General features: G+C 49.8%; 8 protein-coding genes across 8 annotated transcripts; 4 read left to right on the forward strand and 4 right to left on the reverse strand.

Moving 5' to 3' along the window:
• Positions 1 to 251: 251 nt before the first annotated feature.
• LTR84_001172 (uncharacterized protein) lies at positions 252 to 914 on the reverse strand (the record flags this gene model as incomplete). The annotated part of the gene is made up of 1 exon (XM_064844798.1): positions 252 to 914. The coding sequence occupies one exon, from the start codon at positions 912 to 914 to the stop codon at positions 252 to 254; it is 663 nt and encodes a 220-aa protein (XP_064712658.1).
• A 359-nt stretch (positions 915 to 1273) lies between these two features.
• Positions 1274 to 1907, forward strand: EIF1AY (Eukaryotic translation initiation factor 1A, Y-chromosomal; the record flags this gene model as incomplete). The annotated part of the gene is made up of 2 exons (XM_064844799.1): positions 1274 to 1294; positions 1479 to 1907. 2 exons carry the CDS (start codon positions 1274 to 1276, stop codon positions 1905 to 1907), a joined length of 450 nt encoding a protein of 149 aa, XP_064712659.1.
• Positions 1908 to 2211: 304 nt separating this feature from the next.
• Positions 2212 to 5134, reverse strand: LTR84_001174 (uncharacterized protein; the record flags this gene model as incomplete). The annotated part of the gene is made up of 2 exons (XM_064844800.1): positions 2212 to 5010; positions 5087 to 5134. 2 exons carry the CDS (start codon positions 5132 to 5134, stop codon positions 2212 to 2214), a joined length of 2847 nt encoding a protein of 948 aa, XP_064712660.1.
• Positions 5135 to 6372: 1238 nt separating this feature from the next.
• LTR84_001175 (uncharacterized protein) lies at positions 6373 to 8077 on the forward strand (the record flags this gene model as incomplete). The annotated part of the gene is made up of 4 exons (XM_064844801.1): positions 6373 to 6381; positions 6433 to 6605; positions 6655 to 7652; positions 7716 to 8077. The coding sequence occupies 4 exons, from the start codon at positions 6373 to 6375 to the stop codon at positions 8075 to 8077; spliced, it is 1542 nt and encodes a 513-aa protein (XP_064712661.1).
• Positions 8078 to 8480: 403 nt separating this feature from the next.
• On the reverse strand, positions 8481 to 9657 carry LTR84_001176 (uncharacterized protein; the record flags this gene model as incomplete). The annotated part of the gene is made up of 3 exons (XM_064844802.1): positions 8481 to 8841; positions 8907 to 8945; positions 8999 to 9657. 3 exons carry the CDS (start codon positions 9655 to 9657, stop codon positions 8481 to 8483), a joined length of 1059 nt encoding a protein of 352 aa, XP_064712662.1.
• A 1034-nt stretch (positions 9658 to 10691) lies between these two features.
• Positions 10692 to 11438, forward strand: LTR84_001177 (uncharacterized protein; the record flags this gene model as incomplete). The annotated part of the gene is made up of 1 exon (XM_064844803.1): positions 10692 to 11438. One exon carries the CDS (start codon positions 10692 to 10694, stop codon positions 11436 to 11438), a length of 747 nt encoding a protein of 248 aa, XP_064712663.1.
• Positions 11439 to 11495: 57 nt separating this feature from the next.
• LTR84_001178 (uncharacterized protein) lies at positions 11496 to 13166 on the reverse strand (the record flags this gene model as incomplete). Its single annotated transcript, XM_064844804.1, has 1 exon — positions 11496 to 13166. The coding sequence occupies one exon, from the start codon at positions 13164 to 13166 to the stop codon at positions 11496 to 11498; it is 1671 nt and encodes a 556-aa protein (XP_064712664.1).
• Positions 13167 to 14176: 1010 nt separating this feature from the next.
• Positions 14177 to 16011, forward strand: LTR84_001179 (uncharacterized protein; the record flags this gene model as incomplete). The annotated part of the gene is made up of 6 exons (XM_064844805.1): positions 14177 to 14180; positions 14267 to 14285; positions 14336 to 14569; positions 14617 to 14772; positions 14867 to 14995; positions 15045 to 16011. The coding sequence occupies 6 exons, from the start codon at positions 14177 to 14179 to the stop codon at positions 16009 to 16011; spliced, it is 1509 nt and encodes a 502-aa protein (XP_064712665.1).
• Between the last annotated feature and the right edge of the window lie 81 nt (positions 16012 to 16092).

The raw sequence follows: 16092 nt of genomic DNA on the forward strand, positions 1-16092 counted from the left end.
GTGGTTCTTTCCAACCTTGCATGTCCTCTATAACGAGCAGCCCAAAGTCAATACAGTTGATATTCTATAGAATCAGCCACTGTATGCCGTATGCCCCTCAAGCGTGATGATTCCATTCCATCCCCATTCTAATCTATACAATTTAACCACAAAGATCCCCCTCTCCTTGCGCGCAATATACACTGCTGTTGTACAAGAGTAAAGCAAGAGTCGCTCTGGTGTTGTTGTACATGGGTATCACATATAATATCTCAAACCAATTGTACTCTCCTAACCAATGGGGCTGTTTGGTTCTTCTTCTTCCTCCCTTGATTCCATAGTATTCCGCCAAACTTCCAGGGTTGAAGTTGAGGTTGAATCTGAGCCTGAGCCTGAGCCTGAGCCTGAGCCTGAGCCCGAGACTGAACCTCAGGCTTGGAAACAGGAGACTGGTTCGAGCAGACAGCATCGATGACGAGTTTGGCATCTTTTCGCATTCTCTCAAAGGACACCTCGTGGGCCATTTTATGGAAGACGAAGACCTCCAGAGTGCCCTGAAGATCTCTTCGAGGCATGTGCTTCTGACCCAGACTGGTATTGTCCCCACTGAGCACTTTCCCATTGGTATGATAGCCCTTCTCTTTCAAGGCTGAGCAAAACGCGCTGATATATCTCCTCTTCAACTTGTTCCGCACAATGGCGTAAGGGATATCACTGGCACTGACATTGGCAGTGACGTGCCAATGGAGATGATCTTTGTTCCTGCGTTCAAAGGTGTCCTTGACAACCACATGTGACGCGCTGTTGGTATCGAACAAGCGTGGTCGTTCGGCATCAAAAAGGGTTTTGGATGGATGGAATTTGACTAGCAGGTTTCCTCGAGCCTTGTGCGCCAGCCTTTGGAGCAGGGGATAGTCTGGTCTGAGGAGAGACATGGACGCATGATGAAGAGGAGAAGTGAAGATCAGGTATCTAGGTATTTCCTGTGGGCATTGTTCGAGGCAGCGGCAGTGGCAGTCGCGGGATTGATGCCTTTGTTGCCTGTTGGATGATGAATCGAGGGAAAAGGGAAAATGTCCTTTTGGGTTTTCTCTGTCGCAAAACTTGGAGTCATAATTTTGCCCCACCAACTTCCGTGTCTTTGCCCTCGTCCAGTCACAATTTCACAATATTAATTCCACTGAATCGCCTGACTTCAAACCACCCACAACCAACGAGTCTTCCAACTTCAACTTCAAGTTCAACCTCATCAGACACCACACAACACACATTACAATCTCGAGAGACCGCCAACATGCCTAAGAATAAGGGAAAGGTCAGTCAAGCCCGCCGCCTATTTTCACACCGCATCCAGCCTGCAACCCACAGCCCAACAGACTCCATACCCCGCCAAAACAGACATCCCCCCCCTTCCTCCCTCCCACCAGTCCAACTAGCCTAGCGCAAGACAAACATCAGATGAGTGACACACTAACTAACACAAATTTCCATGTGCACAGGGTGGTAAAAACAGACGTCGTGGAAAGAACGAGAACGACAACGAAAAGCGCGAGTTGACCTTCAAAGAAGAGGGACAAGAATATGCACAAGTCCTAAAAATGTTGGGCAACGGCCGCCTGGAGGCGTTGTGCTTCGACGGCGAGAAGCGACTGGCACATATCCGAGGAAAGCTGCGGAAAAAGGTGTGGATCAACCAGGGCGACATCATTTTGCTATCGCTGCGAGACTACCAGGACGAAAAGGGCGATGTCATCCTCAAGTACTCGGCCGACGAGGCGAGATCTCTCAAGGCCTATGGAGAATTGCCCGAAAGTGCCAAGATCAATGAGACCGATACCTATGGTCACGAGGGTGTTGATGACAATGTCGAGTTCGACGAGGATCGGGATAGTGATTCGGACAAGGATGTCGATATCGATGACATCTAGACGACTACTGATGCTGATGCTGGGACTGAGACTGAGACACGCACAACAATTAGATGGTGTGGTGTGCGAGTCACGACATGTCATGTGGAAATGGTAGGACAGCGCAGGGCAGGGCAGGGCAGGGCAGGGCAACGCAGACGACTCAATCCTTCTAGCGTCTTCACGTCCTTCTTCGCTAGAAGCATTCATATGAATTCATAGGTACAATCATGATCGGAGTTTGGGAGACTGGTTCCAGTTTTTGTTTCCAATCCTATGTCTTATCAAGAGCATGTTTTCTCGCTCAAATCCTGACGTCTCTCCATCACTGATCCTCGTCATCAAAAACACTCCTCGTGAAAAACCGCACAATCTGGCGGCCCGCCTCCCTTCCCACCAGAGGATCCAACTCCTCCAGGCTCATATTCGCCACATCCATAATATTCCTCCGTTCCAAATACAGCCGACTGGCATTCTTATTCGACACGCCAGGGATCGTCCGCAACATGTCCTGTGGGCCGGTATTGAACGTCTTCTCCTCGGGGTCCTCATCGTCCCCCAGCCCCACCTGCACCGCACGCATCGGATCCGGCTCCTCCTGCTGTTTCTTCAGCTCCTCGAAGATCTCGGCCGTCTGGTACGGCGAACTCGACCAGATGACCTTGAGGCGCGGGAACGCCAGCGTCAACAACACGATCTTGGACTGCAGGTCTTTGTTGTCCGCGCCCGGCATCTTCAGCGTCGACAGAGACGTCAGGTCCGCGAACGGATCGAGCGTGAAGGACTTGTTGTGGTCGAATTCAATCAGCAGGAACGGGTACTGGTAGTGCTGCAGCATCGTTTCGGCCTGGTTGAACAGCCGCCCGTTCTTGAATGACGAGATCAAATCCCCCACCGACTTCCGCTCCACACAGATCGTCGGCGAGAGCACGTAGTCGCCCACCGTCAGTTGACACGGCACGACCGCCATGTTGCGGCCGTGCAGCAGACTGGGAAGCGCCGAGCGAAACTCCCGCACGTCCACCACGACTGTTGGTGGTGCCGCCGTCGCTGCCAGTCGACCACCACCTGCGATGCGAGTGTTGACCGTGCGGAGAAATGCTTCCTGCGGATCAATGTTCCCAGCGTCCGTCAGTGTAACGGCCATGCTGCCGCGCTCACGGATGAGTTTCGTAAATGCATCTTTCTCCCTCCGCACCGCAGACAGATACCGCTGCTCCTCGACACTGCCCCCGTAGTACATGAAATAAGCCCTCACGCTCCGCTCCGTATGACTAGACCGATACACCTCGACGCGACGGATGAAGTCCGGCGCCGGCGAATACATGATGATATGCTTCGGACGCACTTCCTCGAGCAGCTGGTCGTCCTGGTCGCCGTCGTACGCATGCACCACAATCTGGTCATCCGGGTTGTACAGCTCGAAATAGTCGTCGCTCGCGTCTTTCAGGTCGTCCACCACGATCTCTTCTCGTTGTGATCGCTCGTTCTCCGTCGGTCGCAGCTCCGCCAGAAGGTCGGCCACCACGTCTGCACGATCCTCGACCATCGCGACCGCGCCGTTGGCTGTGCGCGAGGGATTGATCCCTGTCGTTCCCCCACCGCGGACCCGCCGTCGTTTGTTGGCCGGTGCTTTGCTGCTCAGCCGGGCGCCGGCCGTGCTGCCCGCGTGGTTTTTGATCTCGCTAAGAGATTTCTGATTCTCTTCGAACAACGACGCGCTCACTTGCGAGAACGTCCGCCTCCAGCCGAGGTACTCGCGCAGTTTCCGCCGCATCATGAATTCCGCGGACCCTCGCTCTTCCTCCGCTTCAACCTCGTGCGGCGCTAGTCCGTTGTTACTGTCCTGTGTCAGAGGCTTGACGTGCATCGTCTGCAGATACTCCCGGACCTGGCGACATGTGCCCTGGTCGTTACACATGATCAGCACCGCGTCGGTCGAGTCGTCTCGTACCGTCGGGTTGAGGTACGAGTCCAGTTCGATTTCTTCGAGGATCTCCGCAAGGATGGCCCATTTCGGCTGTTCTTCTAGCACGGGTGTGAGCGAGTCGGGGAGTTTCGAGGTAGGTAGTGGTCCGCCGTCTTCGGCTTTTCCGCTGTATACCCGATCCTTGGCTGTTGCGAAGATGGTTGAGGCCGCGTCTAGAAATAGCCATGGGGATTGGTTCTGTCGGGTTGATCCTGGTGGTGGGGAATGAGTGGCGAGGACAGTGTCAAGGTATTTGAGGAGCGAAACACTGTCGTAACTGAGGAGTGAGTGTAGAATCGATCGGAGCACAGTGAGGTCGTTGGCTATTTGTTTGGTCCTATAACTGACGCGATGCCACACTGGATCCAACTGCCGGCGAACAATAGCGTCAAAGTTCTGGTGCAGCGCGGAATCGAGCGTCCAATCATCCATCTCAAGGCCACTGTTGGCTTTCTTGAGTTCTCCAATACTCGCCTCAACACATTCCATCACTGCTGTTTGAATCGTCTGCATAGCTTCCGTCATGGGCACTTCAAGCTCGATGACATCGGCCTTCTTCTTCCCTTCAAGGCTCTGTGCAATCGAAACATGAAATCGCGGCCAAAGCGAGGGTTTTCGCAAGAACAAGTTCCGCATCATACTCGCCAACGGCGCATATGATGATGTCAAAGGCTCAGGTGCATCGCTGAATGCTTTCAAGAAACCGATTTTGTTGTGCTGTCGGAAAATCCTAACGATGAATGCCTCACTGCTGGTTGCAATCACCCGTTCGGCATGCAAGACAATCAGTCCTGTCACAGTCTCCGGATCCAGTAGTTTCGAGAGAAGATCAACAATCAGAATCCGACTGGTGACTGAAACAATACCGCCTTCCGCGTAGATCTTTTCGCGTGCCGCCACCGTAGCTTTGTCGGTATTGATGACACGAAGACCTTTGGCGAGTGGACTTCTGGATATGGCGTAGTGCTCGGCGAGAGCTTCGCCAATCCATTCATTTTCGCGATCTTCAGCGCCAACAATGATGACCAGAGAGTTTCCTGCCGCATCATAAGAGTGAAGCAAGTTGGTCAGGATCTTGAGAAGCCCCAGTCCTCGCGCGAGAATCACCAGTGCATCTTCTGAGCGCAGGAGATGATAGATCTCTTGTTGGAATTGCTTGAAGGAATTGTCAGACCAAGAGAGACGTCTGATGGGTCATGAGAGAAATGGAAAGGACGATCTTGTCACTCACCAAGGGAAGAGAGAGCTTCACCGGCGGCTGGGTGTTGGCCGCCGGCATCTTCGCATTATAATCTGCCACCGGTGTCACAAGACATACATCGCAAATCTACCGCTCACTTTATATACGAATCTCGTAGTAATCTAAAATACGGAGATAGCAATTGTACAGAAGAAGCATGAATGAAAAAGGTCTGGGCAAGAGAAAGCGCCTATTGCGCGAAACGATATATAGGGCGGAGTGTAGGACGCGAGATCTGCGCAAGTAGTGAGGTCATGTTGTGTTGCTGCCAAGATCTCTCTACTCCGCCGTAATGATTCGCCGTAACGCAATTTACCACTAGTGCAGTTATTAACTCGACAAGAACCAAAAATCTCAGCTGGACAGGGTCAATAACCAGTTATTATAGCTCAACGAGGGTCTCAGGAGATGCGGAAAAGGCCATTCTAGATCGTCACCACGCGTAATTTATATAGAGAGAAGAACAGCCTCCATGAGTAGAGAAAACAGAGACAATTGGACAATTCCTGAAGTGCATTCCCTACCGCCAAGCCTTCAACACGTTGGTCATGTGACTATCAGCTCGTTTGGGAGCACAACTCGGCCGATTAGGCTCTTTCACGACCCAGCAATGACAAAGTGAGACGAGTGTGTCGCATCAGACGACTCCGATCTTGATGCCAGTTTCCTGACTGATTCATCTCTTGTCGACAGACATCTCTCTTTCAAAGTCCCTCTCACGACTGTACATAAAATCTAAATACTAGGTGTTCGAGACTGTGCTTGGAAACCAATTTGTTTGTACTAAAGCTACCGAACCACGAAGCTGTCCGTGAAGGCCTGCTTTGAAATGTCTGCAAGGAGCATCCTCAACGCTATCTGACAATCACGAGCCGCGGAGAGGCAGTGCTTTCGCAGAATTTCCATTCAAGTGCTGTGAGAGTATGCCTCGTGCTCGGCAGATGTCGTTCACCGGAAGCGATGATCCGTGAGCTGCCATATCAACGATCGCCATCAAGTGTCGGGAAGTCCCCTATATGTAACCACTCATGACCCACAACCCAGTTTACAGACATCCATGAGCACATCGATGTTTGGCAAAAGACGGATTGTACTTCCTGTGAAGACTTTTTGTATCGCTCGTCCGCATAACATCCGGACAATGCTTCCGGAGCCACATTGCTGACCTCACCACTACATGACGCATCACATCGAGTATGATATAAAACTTAGTGTTATCTGTCAAAGCTACTGGCTAGAAACCACTCCAACGGAACATATCTTATTCATTTGTCATCATGGGTAGCGTAAGTGATCACTGGATTTTGGTAAACCTAAAGCCAACTAATGTCCTATAGGTATCAGAAGACGCTCCAGTTTATACGCTCGCTGAAGGCCGTCCAGTACAGGATCCGACCTCAGCAGTAGTACTACGTGGACCGAAAGTTCGTGGCGGTGGTTTGGCCTTGTTGGAAGATACCCAGTTGCTTGAGACTTTGGCACATTTTCCACGAGAACGGATTCCTGAAAGGTTGGTTTAGGCTTTCAGGAATCTACATCTCAATTAACGGCTTCAACAGAGTCGTTCATGCGAAAGCTGCAGGAGCATGGGGCGAATTCGAATGCACTGCTGACGTGTCGAGTTGGTGCTCAGTCAATTTCCTTAGCAAACCCGGAAAGAAGACAGAAGCCCTTGCCCGCCTATCAACAGTGGCTGGTGAACGAGGTTCATCTGACACTCTTCGCGACATTCGTGGATTTGCTCTAAAGCTCAAGACCGATGAAGGCAACTGGGATTTCGTAGGTAACGATTTACCAGTCTTCTTCATCCGTGACCCTACAAAGTTTCCCAGCTTGAATCGCTCGCATAAGCGACATCCACAGACTGGTGTTGCTGACTCGTCTATGTTCTGGGACTTTCACAACAATCATCAAGAAGGCGCACATTGTCTTATGCAGCTATTCGGGTCGCGAGGAGTGCCAGCGTCGTTGCGTAATGTCAATGGCTTTGGCAATCACACCTTCAAATTTGGAAAGCCAGAAGATGGCACATTCAAATACGTCAAGATTCACTTTAAGCCCGACGATGGCATCAAGACTCTCACCCAAGAAGATGCCGTTCGTCTGGCAGGTGAAGAACCGGACTACCATATCAAGGATATGTTCAACTCGATCGAGGCCGGTAATTACCCAAGCTGGACCATGTGCTTGCAAATCATGGATCCCAAAGACGCTGAGTCTTACCGCTGGAACATCTTCGATATCACGCAGGTCTGGCCACACAGTGATTACCCACTCGTCCCGGTCGGACGTCTGACGCTGAATCGAAACCCTCAAAACCATTTCCAGGAGGTTGAGCAGGCTGCCTTTTCACCTTCAAACATGATTCCTGGTATTGGTCCTAGTGCAGATACCATGCTTCATGCACGGATGTTCTCGTACCCTGACGCCGCGAGGTATCGTGTTGGGACGAACTACCAGCAATTACCACCAAATGCACCCAAGTATGCCTACAGTCCTTACCAACGGGATGGCCCAATGAGATTTGATGGGAATTATGGGAGTGACCCAGACTATGGTGAGGATATGCTCCTTCTTTCGTCTTGCTGTCAACATGACTAATTGATTCTCACTACCACAGTTAGGTCATCGTTCCGCACTGTGAAAACTAGTGCAGGTGACGTCGCGCACGACGAGTGGGTTGGCCGTGTCCACGCATACTCATCGTCCGTCGACAACGAAAAAGACTTCGCCCAGCCTCGCAATCTCTGGGCTATGTACAAGAAGTCCGGCGAGGACAAAGACTTCATCCATAATCTCTCGGGCCATGTCGCGAAAGCTTTGCGAGAAGTTCAGGAGAAGACAATTGAGATGTGGGGTGGTGTTGATAAGGAGATTGGTGAGAGACTGAAGAAGGCCTTGGACGAGACGCATAAAGGGAAGGAAGCGGATCATTGCTCGACTCCTGGCACGCAGAAAGCGTTGGCTACGAATCGGAAGTAAGAGGTCCTAGTAGTCTCAAGCTCTTGGAACGAGGGACCGGGACCGATCAGGTAGACATGAATGTTTCTCTAGGTATCATAACTTAAAATTGCTTAGAATGATGGTTTATGATCTAAGATACTCTTGGGTTGTATCAGAAGATACTCAAAGAAAGCCTTCTTAGTCATGATGATTCGTATCCGCCCATGAATTCCTTAAACGACATAAATTTTGTCTTTCGTCTAGCTCAGATCACTCTTTCGCTTACCTCACATTCGGATTCGTAGATTCTGGAGGGTATGAATCTACGTTGACCGTGATATCATTGAAGAAATGCCGTGTACTCGAAACCAGTTCCATTACAGGGAGTGTATACCAACCTACCACGAAGATGATTAATGACCCCCAATCTCCAAGTAACACACTAAACTATATTCCCACCAACCCTTCGCCGTGCCGCTCCATCCCGATTTTCACCAGCCGTAACATTCTCATCAGTATGACCACGATCGCGACGAGGACCCCACCAATGTGACTGAGCACCACCGTTGGCCTTCTTTTCACCACTCAACGGCTGACCAGTTTCGACAGCAAGGGTTGTATCACGACCGTACAAGAACCACAAGAATGCTCCCGTGAATAAAGCGCCGCCGACGATGTTCCCCAATGTCACCGGAATAACACACTGGTAGATGAATTTCCCAACACCAAAGTTTGTGCCGTAGAACATTCCGATCGGGACGAGGAAGAAATTCGCGATGGAATGCTGATAACCTAGTGCAACACTGTGGGGCAACACGATCAGCAATCTATGTTCATTGAAACCACCAAGCTGGGGTATGATACTTACAATGTCCAGATTGGTATCCAAATTCCGACCACCTTAGAGCTGCATCGCTGTCAGTCACTCGAGCCAACATGTGAGTCCAAGGAGATACTTACAACAAGTCCTTTCCACTTGTTCCAAGGTAGATGGCCAATCCGACAAGCCAATTGCAACCAATACCCCTGGTAAAGTTGTGACCCCAATTGACATTGACTCTCGCCTCCGCCCCGGTCACCGCGTACATTGACTGCGCAGGAGTCTCCAGAGTATCCGACCACCAAGCCAAGATCCCCGCGAAAAATAGACACCCAGCAAGATTAAAGACATAGCTGACAACCCAGTTCTTGAGCAGATCATATATAGATGTCTTCCGCGACAGTGTCGAGTACATCATCACAGCCATATTGCTCGTGACAAGTTCAACATTCGTGAGCACCACGAGCACAAACCCCACAGGGAAGACAAATGCCGCGAGCATTGTAGCCAGCGAAGGATTCGACTCCCTAAGACCGGGAGCACCACCAGCGATGACGAGATCGAATAGTGACCCGAGCGATATGAATATCCCGCCGAAGAAGGACTTGACGATCAGATCGGCCCATGGGAGGTTTGCTTTTGCGACGCCCGACTGCTGGACGAGCTGGCATGTCTCAGGCGGAGAGTGTGCATCGACTTTCTCCATCGACACATGTGGTCGTCGGTCGTCGTGCCATGTCTTGTCCGAGTCGTGGCCTGCTCCAACGCCGTTGTCTTGATGATGGTAAGGTAGAGACATGTTTATTGCTTTGACATCTAGGTTGAAGAAGGCCACATTCGCAATACTTGTTCTGTCCTACGACAATATAAGACTTTGGCTAAGCTTCCAGACTGAGAGTCATGGCCACAGGGGCGCTCCACTTCTCAGCATCCGTCCAACATCCGGCTTCCCCATCATGACGTTGAGACCGAGGAAAAGTTCACCTCAATTGACGACATGATGGCTCCCGTCTCACGTCCATAGAATCTTTTGCCATGGAGACATAATTGTAAATTCAGGCGCCTTTGTTGAGTCTCGTCCTGGATGTGGCAATAGCTCGGGCAAAACTGCTGTAGAATCATAACATTTGTCCGGATGGCATCACCGGTCCGATGGTCAGGGTTAACATATGTCCGTGCAACGTGCATATCTCCTCGGCATCAGTGAGCCTTGATAGACCTGCCCTTTGAACTGATATTCAGACCTCTAGGTCTGTATACTGCTAAGGATGTACTTTTCGTTACGGGCTTTCGTTTTCATCCAAACCACCCGCGGAAGTAGTGGTAAGTTGGCTCTTAGCAATGTGATCCTGGAAACATCTAAATGAAAGCCTGCGCTGCACACGTGCTATGTGGATTTTAATTTCTGTAGAGTTTCTTGCCAGTGCCTTTCTTGATCGAGACCGATTACTGGTTGAGTCAATAACCGAATTTTCATCGTAGTCGGATGTGGTTGAAGGCGTAGGTTTTGTCATGAAGAAAGATGTTAATTAGTTAGGTGGCCGTGCATTTTACCCGCGCCCAATCCAAACAATTCCCCAAGGCAGCTTAGGCTCCAAACCGCCTCGCTAGCTAGTTAGTTAATTAAGAATTCGTCTCAATTATAGGCATTCTCAACCCTAGAGAAGCCGATCCCAAGCCTATTTCTCCTAAACAGTTGATCCTTCCAACAACTTGCGCCAACTTTCACGACACAACTCGGTGTGCCCAGTTCATGGAATCTTGATCCCTTGATCCGCTTCACAACAGCCGATCAACAAACTGACGCGACTAGAGAGACAAAAGTGTTGGACAATGCCTGAAGATGTTTACATCAGATCATTGGTGCTTGCAGGTGGTATGTCTTCACGTATGGGCTCGCCCAAGTATCGCCTCCAGACTGCAATCCCGCCGCAAGCTTCTGTTCCCATGATCGCGAAGATAATCAAGGTGCATCAGATTTGCCAAGATTACCGCAAAGACATCCTGAGGTTTGATACCATGATATCAACTCGCGATGCATGCCAGGATGAAGAAATTGAAACATTACTCTCAAACTCCATCATTGAACAGACGCGAGTTCATTACACATATGATCGGATTCCTGACCATGGACCTGCCTCCGGATTGATACGCGCACATGAACTTGACCCTAAAGCGCATTGGCTAGTCACTGGTTGCGATTATCCCCTCCTAGAGGTTGAAACCCTTTTGGCGTTGATCAGTGAGCATCTAGATGTTGAAAAAGCTATTACTTGTTTCTCCAATTTTGAGGGCTGGAATGAGCCCCTGCTTGCAATCTGGTCTCCTACTGCTCTTTCCAGGATGCAAGACTTGAGCCAGAAAGCCTCTGCAATAGGCCCGAACCGTGTGATCCGAGAATATGCAACAACTGAAGCTCACGTGGTGAGCAAAGATGCATTTTGTTATGGGGTGCATATTATTAAGCCTGCTAAAGAATCATGGCTTCGGAGTACCGACACTAAAGCTGATTGGGAAGCAGTGCAATCAGAGTTACTCTCCAATCGAACTTGGAAATGCACAACACGAGCACAGACCTGAGATGTCTAACGTGGGTACATCGATGGGGGGATATCCAGTGCCAACCATCAGAGCTCATCAGAGCCGATGCACTACCATGATATCGCCTTCGGAGACCGATTCTACTCCTGCGGGGACTTCAATCCAGCAATTCGCCTGCAACAAGCTTGCCATTTTATATGAAGCTTGATCATCCAGTACTTCAACCTCGGACCTTCCCTGGGATTGGTCTTTGCTCGGAAGTTGCGTTCTCGAAAGCCAAAAACACGTGAGGTGTTTGGGCTTTGAGCGTGCTTGAGTCCTTTTCAGCGGGGCATGACATGGTCCTGAAACACCTATTTGTTGAAGCCGCACCTCAGACCGAAGGCTGAGCCCCCTGAATTCAGCGTGGCCAAGAGCAGCGAGATAAGGGACAACAAAGAACCTCAGAGCCATAGCAGTAGCTATTGGGTTGCCCGGGAGTCCAAAGAATGCAATCGACCTTTTCTGGTTTCCCCTAGAAACACCTCTGTCGCGCTCCAGAAGTGCAAACAAGACTGGTAACCCCGGACGAACTTTGACACCATGAAAGACAACTTTTGCTTGAAGTTTTTGCTCTATGACAGGCCGAATCAAATCGAATTTACCTCTCGACACGCCCCCAGTTGTGATAATGACATCCATTTGACTATCCTCAATTGCGAATCGCAACTTTCCTTCCAATACGTCTTCTGAATCTTGTGCTATGCCGAAATATTGTACATCGGCGGAAGTGCTCACTCGAAGTAGGCTAGATAAAATGTATGGCCCGTTTGAGTTAGGTATCGTCTGACTAGACACTACGTGCGACCGCGAACGTCTCTCCAGTGGATGTTCGTACACATCAGTCAACTCGGAGCCTGTCGAAAGCACTCCGACCCTTAATGTTTTCGGTACAGATGCGTCTGGTTGGATTGACTTTTTTCGTGCCTTAATTGTTGTCACTCTCACATCACGATATCCGACACTCGCGAGGCTCATGACATGTTTTGGCTCGATCATTTCGCCAGCTTCCAGGATCAGCGTTCCAGCTGCCAGATCACTTCCTGCAAATCTCCTATTCTGGTGTATCTTGACCGGTGCCGAGACCTCAATGTAAGCTGAACAGCAATTACAATCGCTCGGATCTCTCTTGACGACAACGTCTTCGATCTTAACAACGGAATCCAGCTCCGGATGACTGAGCTCAGGAAACCTTGCCCCTGTCATGATCTCAATGCATTCTGATTGTATGTGAGTTTGATGATTCGTGATATCCTTGGTAGCAGCTTTGCTTTGAATCGGCGTATCAAGCCCATCGCCAGCGGCGATCATATAAGAGATTCGAAGTCTGACTGGGTTTGTCCTCGAAGCAGACAAAGTAGATTCTGATGATACTGCAAATCCATCCATGGCTGACGTATCATGGGTAGGTATCGAGTATGGCGCTGCTACATATTGAGCAGATCTTTGACCAACAGCGGCCACCACGGGCAAGATGGCCTTTTCACAGTCATCGTTTGGGAGGACTGCATGACATGCTGGAAAGACTTTTCGAGAATCTACGTGTTCATCATTTCCAGTCGCTATCAAGCGAGTTCTGTGCTGTTCTGCAAGAGAAGTGATGCGACTGAGTGCTTCTTCGTAGGTGACGGGTGCAGTGTGTGCTTTGCTTCCAATTCCAGTGCATGTCTTGTGTTTTGAACTGCTATTGGTGTCAATCAAGCAACAGCCCTCATCATGTTTGTTCATGTCGACCACGAGCTAGCTCGCTGAAGTGGCATTTTTTCTTGTAATCCGTTTATTAACTACAAAGACGCAGCGGTTATGTTTGTCACGTTGGTGTCGAACTTTCCCCCATGGTTTGCTATCCACCTCAATCGCCATGGCCACCAATGCCCCCAGCTCCAATCTCCACCATGTCTTTGCAGGAGAGTTGAGATGTTAGCAACTAGGTTGGGCTGCCGAAGCATAACTTCGCAGCATCGTTATTGTTTTACAAAGCGGAGCAAGTCATTGGCCATTTTCTGTGCATCGGAACTGAAATGCGGATTTTCTGTTGATTCTTACATCACTATCCTGGATGTGTTCTTTGATCGGCACGATTTTGCGCTCCCGCTATTTCCAGATTTGGCGGCCGTGACTTCATCCTGACATTCATTTTTCCTCTTGTGATGTCAAATCACGGAACGGTGAAGTATTCCGAGATACCCTTGTAGGGATTTCCTTGGAACAAGAGCTTAACCTCATAGCTGCGTGGAGAAGATTTCGTGGATATGTCGAATGGTCAACACCTCAAGATAGCTCCCCGGCGGGATAAAGGTCCGGAGGCCACCAATCAATTGCGAGCGTACTGCAGGAACAGTCCAGTGAGCCGGCATGGAAGCCATGGCCTCACTAACGGTCCTAAGCGGCTGATACAACGGGAATCTGAGATGACATGTGGTGTCGGGGCTGTCTTCTCAAATCCAAGACTGAGTGCGTAGGGCATGAGTGTTGTTTGAAATCTAACCTCACTAGTTTCCATTCAGCGTATCTCCAAGAGCATCGACGACTATAGCTGACTTGAGATGGCCTCCACAAGGGATGCGGTTAAGGATATCTGGGGAGAGCGGACTCCGTACAAGCATGTCTGGCCCACAAGAGTTGACCAGCATTGTATCGAAGAGCCTACCAGTTGGGTTCAAGGTGCGTGTGTAATGTGCAGGTAGGATATCTTGCCATTTAGGACGTTGGTGCTTGAATCTGACCTGGTTCAAGCAATGGGTGTGGATGTGACTATGGAGTGAAGGATGGGAAGGTCGTTGGAATTCGAGGTAGAGCAAGCGACCGTGTAAACAAGGGACGTCTAGGGCCCAAGGGTCTCTATTCGTGAGTCATGAGTTCTGAATAAGAAGCCCTCTGTCTAAGCGGCAATATAGATGGAAATCTCTGAACCATCCAGATCGACTGACCTATCCTCAAATCCGGCGGAACGGGAAGCTTGAACGAGCGACCTGGGATGAGGCAATGACCTTGATTGTGGAACGTTCGCTTGATATTCAAAGCCGTTTGACGAATCATGGCATTGGCTTCTACACGACTGGTCAGTTGTTCCTTGAGGAGTACTACGCTCTCGCCATGGTAGGAAAGGCAGGGCTTAATACCTTGCATATGTAAGTCTATACGACACTATAATACCGTCGCTAACTGACAACAATAGGGATGGCAATACTCGCCTGTGTACCGCCACAGCTGCAGCATCAATGCGAGAAAGTTTTGGTTCCGACGGACAACCAGGTTCTTACACCGACATTGATTTTACCGATTGTATCATGCTGGTGGGCCACAACATGGCCGCAACTCAGACTGTTCTTTGGTATGCTTGAATATACCCTTTCCACCTCCGATCTGGTCACTGCCGATCGAACATAGTGTCGGAGTTGAAACTGGCCCAACTAACAAGCTCATAGGTCTCGGATACTGGATCGTCTCGCTGGACCTGACGCCCCTACGGTGATTGTCATTGATCCAAGAAAGTCAGACTCGGCAAAGAAGGCCACAATACATCTGGCCCCAAAGATCGGAACTAACGTTGCACTGTATGCTAACTGGCGGATCTCTGAAGTAATGGTAACTGACATGTTCAAGGCTTAACGGGTTGCAGCATCTCCTTTTCGAGAATGATTATATCAACAAAGAGTTTGTCTCTAAGCATACTGTCCAGGTAGAAGAACTTAAAGCCACTGTGAAAGACTACAACCCAGGCATGGTTTCCGAAATCACAGGTGTACCAGCAGAAGACATCATCCGTGTTGCGCATATTCTGGGCAAAACCAAGACACTACTCTCCACTGCTCTGCAAGGTGTCTACCAGTCAAATCAAGCCACGGCAGCAGCTTGTCAGATCAACAATATTAATCTTGTTCTGGGGCATATCGGTAGACCGGGCAGCGGGATATTCCAGATGAATGGGCAACCAACAGCTCAAAATAACCGTGAAGCGGGTTGCGATGGAGAGTTCCCCGGCTTCCGCAACCAGGAAAATCCCAATCATATGCAGGAACTGGCAGATCTATGGAATATCGACTACAATACTATACCTCATTGGAACGAGCCCACACACATTGAGAATATGTTGAAGTACATTAAAGCTGGCACCATCGAGATGTTCTGGATCAGTGGCACCAACCCACTGGTCAGTCTACCAAACTTACCAATGGTACGCGAGACCTTAACAAAAGAGAGCCTCTTTGTGGTTGTCCAAGACATATTCCCAACAGAGACCACGGCTATCGCCGATGTGGTGCTTCCTGGCGCTGCTCAAGGAGAGAAGACAGGATGTTTTACAAATGTGGATCGCACGGTGCATCTCTCCCACAAGGCGCAAAATCCTCCTGGTGAAGCCAAGCCGGATTTTGACATCTTTATTGATTATGCCCGACGAATGGACTTTCGCGACAAGGATAATAAGCCGCTGCTGAAATGGAGCCAGCCATCCGAGGCTTTTGACGCTTGGAAGGCCCTTTCGAAGGGACGACCCTGTGATTACTCTGCAATGACATATGAGAAATTGACTGGTGGGTCTGGTATCCAATGGCCTTGCACCGAGAAATAGTAAGTGTCCTTATTCCCCTATTGCGGGTTGTGGAGGGAGGAACACAACGTAATGGACTATTTCAACTTTTGGAACTACGAA

Source organism: Exophiala bonariae (assembly GCF_035927105.1).
Source record: "Exophiala bonariae strain CCFEE 5792 chromosome Unknown scaffold_1, whole genome shotgun sequence".
In the NCBI taxonomy this organism is placed as follows: Eukaryota; Fungi; Ascomycota; class Eurotiomycetes; order Chaetothyriales; family Herpotrichiellaceae; genus Exophiala; species Exophiala bonariae.